Source organism: Protopterus annectens, chromosome 10.part0, assembly GCF_019279795.1.
Source record: "Protopterus annectens isolate FY-2018-M chromosome 10.part0, PAN1.0, whole genome shotgun sequence".
NCBI lineage: Eukaryota > Metazoa > Chordata > Ceratodontiformes > Protopteridae > Protopterus > Protopterus annectens.
The window spans coordinates 334,132,203-334,141,387 of record NC_056744.1 but is presented as its reverse complement, the minus strand read 5'-3'; the positions used below and the strand labels follow the sequence as shown (position 1 = coordinate 334,141,387).

The following is a 9,185-nucleotide window of genomic DNA, read 5'->3' as shown; positions in this document are numbered from 1 at the left end:
TAAATTCAGTCCATGTATCTCTAGTTAATCACTGTATATTAATCAGATCAGACAATAGTAGTAGAAGCAGCAAACTTAAACTAGTCTTAAGTGTACAAAAAAAAAAAAAAATTGAAAAATAAATAATTTGACATATTGTACAGAATTGCTAAGTATTGGAAAGTAATCCAAGTGGGGCATGCAGTTTGTTTCCAGTCGAAAATCATTTAAGTACACAGACAAGCATCCAAGTAAGACAAAGATAACAGAGTAATAGTGTATATATTTAAACATTTCATTGTGGCTGATTTGTGTACAGATATTTTAGGTTCTGAGAGTGCCTACATATTTATTTGGTGACACTGTGTAGGCCACTCCTAATGGCCTTGCACTTTGGTCAAACCACAATTTGTATTAATAGTAACATTATACATTAAGATTGGACACCCTTTGTTAAGAGCCTTATAGTAACTGATAAACAGTGGTTGCGCAAAAGGAGGCATAGCTAATAAATATGTGCCAATCTTTCCCAGGTGTGTGTGTGTGTGTGTGTGTGTGTGTGTGTGTGTGTGTGTGTGTGTGTGTGTGTGTGTGTGTGTGTGTGTGTGTGTGTGTGTGTGTGTGTGTGTGTGTGTGTGTGTGTGTGTGTGTGTGTGTGTGTGTGTGTGTGTGCGTGTGTGTGTGTGTGCGTGCGTGTGTGTGTGTTTGTCAGCTACTTGGACAAGGACATGAAGTACTGGTTGGACAGTGAGGGTGCTGGGGGTCTTGGTTTGGCCACTCTGCTGAGATCTCAATTCTATAGCTGTACTAGTGGAGAGTCTTATTGGGGATCTGGGGAAAGAGGGAGAAACAGCCCCAGACTGACTAGTCTCTGTGTGTTCTTAAGGGAAATTACACTTGATGCACAGAGCTGCATTTGGAAATACTGCTTGTACCTGTCATCCTTTCAGTGTACATTCCCCACTCTTGCCAGTAGTGAGGATTGAGACCAGTTTGTTTACTGGTCCAGTGGTGGGATGTCACATTTATTGGTGACAGTGGTGGGATCACCACATCACGTTAGAATTCAGTGTTGTGGATATTGAACTCCTGTAGCCTGTAAACAGTGGTCACAAAAGATGATGTTTGCACACTCAAGCAGCCACATGGTAGACTTTCAGAGCTTCATATGAAGCATGCAAGGATGTCAGCAGAAGAGTATGGCAAGCTGACAAGGAGCCCGTTGGCTGACATATGCTAAGGCAAAGGACTGGTGCATGCCAAGATGTCTAAAGGTGAAATGATTACAGCCTTAGTCACAGCTGCATCACAGACTAACAACCAGACTGCCCTTGGGGATGTATAACTGTCAGAAAATTACAGTTCAACTTTGCCTCAGAGGATTTAAAAATCTGTATGGAGTTAGAGACTTGAACTGGATGCCTAACATTTGGAAATGGAATCAACAGAGAGAATGCAGCATTTGGAGGCTGAAGAAAATGAGAGACTGCTGCAGGAGAAACAAATGGAATTAGAAGTAGCAGAGATACTTAGAGGTCTGGAAGCAGAAGAAAATGAGAGGCTGAGGCAACATGAAAAGGAAATGCTGATCCTTTGCCAGGGCCAATGGAGGTAATGGGGAAGGGAATAACCGAACCCCAGAAGCAATAAAGGTCAGTAAATTTCTTCCACAATTTACAGAGGGTGATAATTATGGTAGGTTTATTAATATGTTTGAAAGGGTATGTAAACAGTATAATGTGGACCAAGGGCTCTGGATACGGTTCCTGACCCCCTTACTCCATGGTAAAGCTGCAACTGCTATTTCTAAATTTTCTGATACTGTGTGTGTGTCCTTCGGCTTTTCCCGGTTAGGGGTCGCCACAGCAGAACTCCGGTCCGCTAATGATTGGCAGTAGAGTTTTACGTGCTGGCTTGCCGGGCCTAACGCACAACCTTTAACGAAGGAACGCCCACTCATGCATGTCGCCACACAGAAGATGCTCTGAGAATCGAACGGGCAACGTCTATCTGTGCTTAGACCTTCGGCACAGAGGCTTTCGGCGCCATCAGTGATCTCGGCTCCGTCTTCTCCTGTAGCCTTTACTATATCGGTACAGAGGGGCTCCTCGGTTCAGATTATTGCGACTACTACATCAGCACAGACTGTTCACTCGGCACAGACCTTGACCACGTCAGCTCCGACATCTTACTTGGAACCGACGCCTCAGTTATTGGTACCAATTTGATCACCCAACCCAAAGACCCATTCTTATTCTCCTCCTCCATTGCCTTTGATGTCCATTGCTATAGCACAGTCTTTCCCCTCTACGGTTCCCTTTATGGATCTCACTAAGGACCCACAGTTGCTTTCGTGGCAGGAGAGTTTTGCTACGACCCGGGATGACAGTTGTGACACATGTAATTTGTTGTTTTAAAGCCAACGTAGGACTCCGGGTTGGCAGGCTGAGCCACTTAAGGGAGGGGTGACCCCTGTCCTGGACACTCACCCCTCTTCAGGTGGACCAGCCTTCCAACTGATGGAGAAGGCTCGGCTTCTGCTGACGATACTGTGCTGTTTATCCCCCCGTCCTCCTAGTCAACTGTGTTCATAAGTCGCACCAGCGGTCACCAGGCACAAGGGCCTCAGGACATATTCCCATAGGAATCCCCTTATCTATTGTCTTTCCCAGCTTCTACCTCTGAGGAAGTTCACCGGACAAGTTTGTGCAAGAGGAAGCACATGGACTCCACAGAGGAGTCCCTCACTGAAGACACAGACCCCTCAGTCACCCTCTGAGGTATCTTTTGGTGATATCCTCAAAATCCTTAAACAGAGAGGTGACTAGCAGCCCTCTAATCAGATCTCGGAGGAGTCTGTGTTCCTGCAGGCTTTTCATGCCCGGCCCTCTACCTCCTTGGTTACTCCACCTGCCAATGAACTTGTCCGGCGCAGCGTGGAAGGCTGACACTGTCAAAGCTATTCCCTGGAAGCCAGATAAGATTTTGTCCCCTCCTGCTATGGACCCCCATTGGTCTTCCTGTCGATGTTCTGGTGGTGGCGGCCGCAACCAAAAAGAATCTGGCGGAAGAAGAAAGCAAGACTGTCCACCCACCTAACAGAGTCCCAGGCCCTGGACAGGATAGGGAAGTGCACCTTTGCATCAGCGACCTTTGCTATCAGGTCCCTGAATTATATGGTACACTTTACCAGGCTTCAAAGGGATTTGGCTGGTGCTGTGCCTGATGAGGTCCATGACAAAGTGGCCTCGCAGCTGGCCATCATTGAATCAGTATCTACCTCCTCCATGTGACTGATATTTCACGCATCAGGAGCAGCTAGAGCGGCGGGTTCAGCTGTGGTCTTGATACGAAAAGCCTGGATGCGCTTGTGCAATATCGCCAAACCCTTTAAGGCTTCCTTTCTTAAGGCTTCCTTTCTTAACGCTCCCATTGAGGCCTCTTCGTTGTTTGGACCGAAAAGTTAAAAGCACACTGGCCAGATGTGAACAGGATGGTAATACCCTTTCTGCCATAGGTGTCTGTTATTTTTTCCCTCAACTTGCTTTCTCCCGAAACCAAAAGAGTGGGAAGATATGGTTCAAGAAATCTCAGGGTCCTTTTTGTGACACACAGGCCAAGTTCTCCCCTAGAGGCAGAGGGGGAAACTCATAGGGAAGATGCCCTTTTCGGGACAGAGGGGATCCGCTTAACCAGGTTTCCATGGTCTCTTTTCCTGGCCAATCCTACCACCGCTTCTGAAGAGTGGCCCAATCCCTTTCCTCTGGAGGTGGCTGGGGATCGTTTCTCCTTGTACCCTTCTGCCTGGCTAACCATCACCACCAATTCTTGGGTATAAAGGGTTATAACCAGAGGATCTGAAGTAGGAGATTCATTTGTCTGCAACCTGTGGGTTATGGATCCGATATCGGATCCGAACCGGCATGGTTTACCAGCTATGGATCCGAGCTCTCAGCTCCTCCCCTCACCCATAATGCCCTGCTCTCCCTACATGACCCCAGATCTAGTTTGCCGCGCTGGTGACCAGATTGGTGTTCTTGAGCTCTACAGCTAAGTGGTTTTCTAAAGTTTTTCTAGTGTTAAAATTTAACTTTTTTTATGAAAGTTTGAGTGAAGGTTTAGGCTCCCCTTTTGATAGTTAAACTTGTTTAATTATTTTAATATTTTTTACTTAGTTTCCCTCCCCTCACTGGTAGCATAGTGTGTGTTTGGGCCTGTTGTGTGTTTAGTTTACTTTTACTTTTTACCTTTAGTTTAAGTAATATCTAAGCTCTTAGGATGTCAGAACAACCTAAGGCTGTTTTTTCCAAGTGCTCCGAGTGTGGCCATAAGCTTTCCCCTGCTGATGGCCACACTGGTGCTGATACCTTGGGGTTGAACACCTCACTTCTGGATGTTCCATTTGTGCAGGGTTCAACCCCAGGGCATTGAAGGAGCGGAGGTCTAAGCTGGTCCTGGCGGGACTTTTGCCCTCGGACTCGGCTCCGACCTCCGCTCCTTCGGGGGGAACCGTATCTACGGTTACCTCCTCTCTGCTCCCCTCCTCCTCCTGGGACACAACCCCCCTGTAGTGGTTCGGAGGAGAGGGAAGCAAGAAAGAAGGACCGGAGGAGAAGCACCATAAGCGGGCAGAGACCTCTGTTTCGGCCCCGCCTGCCAAGCGGGCTTCTCCTCCGGCCTCCTTGTCTGCTGGTTCTCCCCCTCCTCGGCTACGGTCACCCGTGTGCTTTTCACCGACCTGAGGAGGAGGAGACCCGATCTCCGCCGAGGCTATCCAGGAGGCACTCAAGGCCTACCTCGGTAGCCTCGCCGAGATCGACCTATAGCTTATCAGACGCTGATCTGGACCGGATGATGAGAAGGTTCATCCAGGCCCAGATGCAGATGGGAGTGCTTGCTCCCCCTCTGGGGAGCTCGACCTTCTTTAAACCTATTGCTCCTTCTCCGACCCGCTACCGGGTTCGGAGCAGTTGGAGCCGAGCAGCCGAGCCGGGGTGGGTCGGCGCCGATAGTACCGGTACCGGATCCGACCCTGCCTTCGAGTGCTTCGGATCCGACCTCGGAGCCTGGATCCGAGCCGGATCCGGGGATCAGTGCTCCTCGGCGCCGCCTGTTTCGAGCGCATTGTCCCTCGGATCCGGCGCCGCGCCGGCTCCGATCCACTCTCGGATCCGAGGGGAGCCGATTGTCGGATCCTTTGGTCGAGGTCGGCTCTCGGCTTTGATGTAGTGGAGAGGGCCCTGTTGAGGGTCTCCGGACCCCGGCACTTGGCTCCGCCCGCGCCTCCATCTGCACTGGGTCAGGCTTCCACCATCCGGCCTTTGGGACAGCCCGCTCCTTTGCCCCAAGTTGTTCCTTTGGAACAGGTCACTGTTTGCAGGAGTCCTCTGACAGCCCCGGAAGATGCCCCGCAAACATACGTGCAAAAGGAGGCACATTGACTCCCAGTCTCTCACAGAAGACACGGACTTGGAGGAAGGGAAGGCTCCCAAGATCACCCCTGAGGATGTCTCATTTGGAGACATCATGGAAATGCTCATAAGGGGTGGTCTGCCCCAAGTCTTCCTCGGACGAGTCCGTGTTCTTGGAGGCATTTGAAGCGGGCCCGTCTACCTCTTGGGTGTCCCTCCTGCCGACTTCTGGTGGACCTCATTACCACCGGGGCGTGGAAGGAACCCGACACCGTGGAGCCAATCCCAAAAAGGCCCGACTGTATTCTCAGTCCCCTGGCTGACCGTGCCCATTGGAGTAAGGGGCCTCCGGTAGATGCCATGTTGACGGCGGCTGCCACCAAGAGGGAACTTGCTCAGGAGAGTCCCTCAGTCCATCCCCCGAGCAAGGAGTCTCGGATGATGGACCGCTTGGGGAAGCGGATGTTTAGTTTGGTGACCTTTTCAGTAAGAGCGCTGAACTACCTGGCACATGTGATTAGGATGCAGCGCGATCTTATTAAAGAATACGCTGCATCCCCCCCAGAGTCCATGTCGGAGGAGGACAAAGTATTGCACTCCACCCCCATGGCCACTCTTAGGTCCATCACTAATACCTCTATGCGGTTACTGTCCCACGCTACGGAAGGTGCCGCTAGAGCCGCAGGGGCAGGCCTAGTTACTAGACGTCAGGCCTGGCTCAGTCATTGCGATTTCACGGAGCCCTTCAAGGCGCCATTTGTAACGCCCTTCGATGGTTCTGCCTCTTTCGCAAATCTGTTCGTGATACCTTGACCCAGAGCGAAAAGGGAAGACGCTGTCTGCCATCGAATCCGCTTTCAGCCCCAGAGGCCCTATTCTAGGAACCAAAAGGGCCAGAAGAAGATGTGGTTCTGGAAGTCGCAGCAATCCCAGCCTGCTCCGGACAACCAGTCCTTCCGTGGCAGAGGAGGACAGGGAGGACGCCGCCCAGGGCAGAGGGGCTCCCAGGAACTTCGGGTCCAGAGAACCCTTCTCTGAACGGCCAGCAGCAGCCCTGAAGGGTTGCCCGACTGCTCCACTCTGGAGGCAGTCTGGGACGTTTGAGCACCTAGCGGCATGGGAGTCCATAACAACAGACCGCTGGGTCCTCCAAATCATATCCAGAGGATACCGTATCCCATTTCGTCACATGCCAAAATTGAAGTTCCTCCCGACGTCCCACCCGGTCAGTGGGAGGCCGCTTGGCAGAAATTGGCAGTCTGCTAAAGAAAAGAGCCATCCAGCCCATCCCCCCAGACCAGATCGGATCAGGGTTCTACTCCAGGTTCTTTTTAGTGCCAAAAAGACGGGGATCTAAGACCAATTTTAGACCTTTCACTCTTGAACCTGACAGTCCCCAAAGAGAAATTCAATGGTTACGTTGCAGTCTATTCTCCCCTTCTGGGAGAAAATCACTGGATGTGCTCCATAGACCTCAAGGATGCGTACTACCATATACTAATGGACAGGCGCTCCAGGAGGTTTCTCCGCTTCCGGCTGGGAGCCAGTCACTACCAATTCCTGGTCCTTCCCTTTGGTCTCACCACAGCCCCCAGGGTATTCACCAAAGTATTAGCAGTGGTAGCGGCCCACCTGAGGCTTCAGGGGGTGCAGGTCTTTCCCTACCTGGACGACTGGCTTCTCACCGCCCCAACAAGGCATCTACTACTATTGGTGCGAGACTCCTTTCTCCATCTTGCTCCCCGTCTGGGCATCACAATAAACACAGAAAAAATCCAACCTAGCACCCACGCAGTTCATAGATTTTATAGGTGCCAGGTTAGACACGAGGAGATTAAGAGCCTTCCTCACTGCGGACAGAATTCAAAATCTGCAGCTCCAGGTGCGGGCCATTCTCCACTCAAGCTCAGTTCCGGGCGGAGTTGGTCCTGAGGGCCTAGTGCCCATGGCGGCAGCAATAGCGCTTCTTCCTCTCGCCAGGTTCAATATGCGCATCCTTCAATGGACACTCCTAGTTCAGTGGTCGTATCTTGCTCTTCCTATGCATCATCCCATTGCGATCAGCAAGGCTTGCAAGTGGTCCCTCCTGTGGTGGCTACACTCTCCAGATCTCCACGGAGGCCGCCCCTTATGTGCTTCTCCCCCTCTCGCCACGGTGACCACGGACACCTCCCGCCTCGGGTGGGGGGGCATTTTGCAGGCCGGACAGTCCAAGGCACGTGGAACGATTCAGAGACCTCACTGCATATCAACGTTCTAGAGATGAGAGCAGTGCTCTTAGCGTTGCTAGCACTTCAGGCCTTTATTCCCTTGGGAACAATTGCGATTCAATCGGACAACATGTCTGTTGTCTGGTATATCAACAAACAAGGAGGAACCAGGTCTTGCCCTCTTTGTCGAGAAGCCATGAGAGTGTGGGAATGGGCAATCTCCACCAACCGCTTTCTCATAGCAACGCATATTCCGGGTCGGTCCAACATCCTGGCGGACTAACTCAGTCGCACCATTCTCACCCCTTACGAGTGGTCTCTCAATACTCAGGTAGCGGAACGCATCTTCGCGTGGGGAACTCCTTGTTGCGATCTTTTTGCCTCCCTCAAACACCAAGTGCGACAGTTTTTTCGCTCTAATACCTCCTCCCGGAGGTACCCCAAGAGACGCTCTGGTGCATGCTTGGCCACCCGGTCTTCTTTATGCTTATCCCTCCTTGCCTCTGATGCTCCAAGTTCTTCAGAAAGCCTCTCTGTTGGGGTGCAGAATGATTCTCATTGCTCCATTTTGGCCTCGACAGATCTGGTTCCCTTTCCTAAGGTCTCACTCAGAGAATCCTCCTTGGATTCTAGATCCCATTCCGGATCTGATATCTCATCCATCCCGCTTATCACCCCCGAACCTGGACAACCTGAAGCTGACCGCTTGGCTGCTCCAGTTCCACTCCTGATCAGGACTCTCGGTATTTCGTCCCCTGTTAAGGCCATCCTGGTGGCGGCTCATAAACCATCCACTAGGAAAGTCTACCAGTAAGTGGAACGGTTCTCCTTGTGGGCGGGGCAAGGCCTAAACCCCTTCACAGTTCCCCTTCCTCTGGTGCTTGACTTCTTAACCACTCTTTTTAATGATGGTGCCAGCAGTTCCACGGTCGAAGTACAACTTGCGGCAATTTCTCATTATCATATTGGTCATGACTCCAGTCCACTGATGTCTGCCAAATTGTGTAAGATTTTCCTAAAAGGTACTTTCCTTCTCAGGCCCCCTGTAAAGCAAGTGGTTCCTCCTTGGGACTTTTCTTTGGTCCTCCAGGCCTTGACCGCTCCCCCCTTTGAACCGGCGGCTACGGTAGATCTGAAATTTTTATCTTTCAAGACGGCCTTTTTAGTAGCTATTACCTCGGCCAAGAGAGTCTCAGAACTTCAAGCATCATCAGTCAAACCTCCTTACTTGGTCTTTCATCCGGACCGTGTATACCTCAGGACCAACCCGTCCTTTCTTCCTAAGGTAGCTTCTGAAGCAAACATTAATCAATCCATTAACCTCCCTGTTTTCTTTCCTAAATATCAAAACAAGGGTGAATACAAGCTTCATTCCTCAGATGTTCACAGGCAACTTAGATTTTATATAAACAGGACGGCTGGTCATAGGCAATCTGACCAGTTGTTTATTTCCTTTGCTAAATTTAATTTGGGCAAGCCAATTTCTAAAGTCTCATTATCTCGCTGGATTTCACAGTGCATCTTACTGGCTTATCAAGCTTCTGGAAGGCCCGCACCGGAGGGTGTGCATGCCCATTCAACCCGG

At 50.7% G+C, this 9,185-nt stretch overlaps 1 protein-coding gene across 1 annotated transcript in view; it reads left to right on the top strand.

Moving 5' to 3' along the window:
* RALGPS2 (Ral GEF with PH domain and SH3 binding motif 2) overlaps nucleotides 1-9,185 on the top strand; it is a 2,773,917-nt gene that overhangs the window by 2,045,572 nt on the left and 719,160 nt on the right. Inside the window, exon 13 of the mRNA XM_044085226.1 lies at nucleotides 6,209-6,231. Coding sequence (XP_043941161.1) covers nucleotides 6,209-6,231 — 23 coding nt within the window. The remainder of the gene's footprint in view (nucleotides 1-6,208; nucleotides 6,232-9,185) is intronic.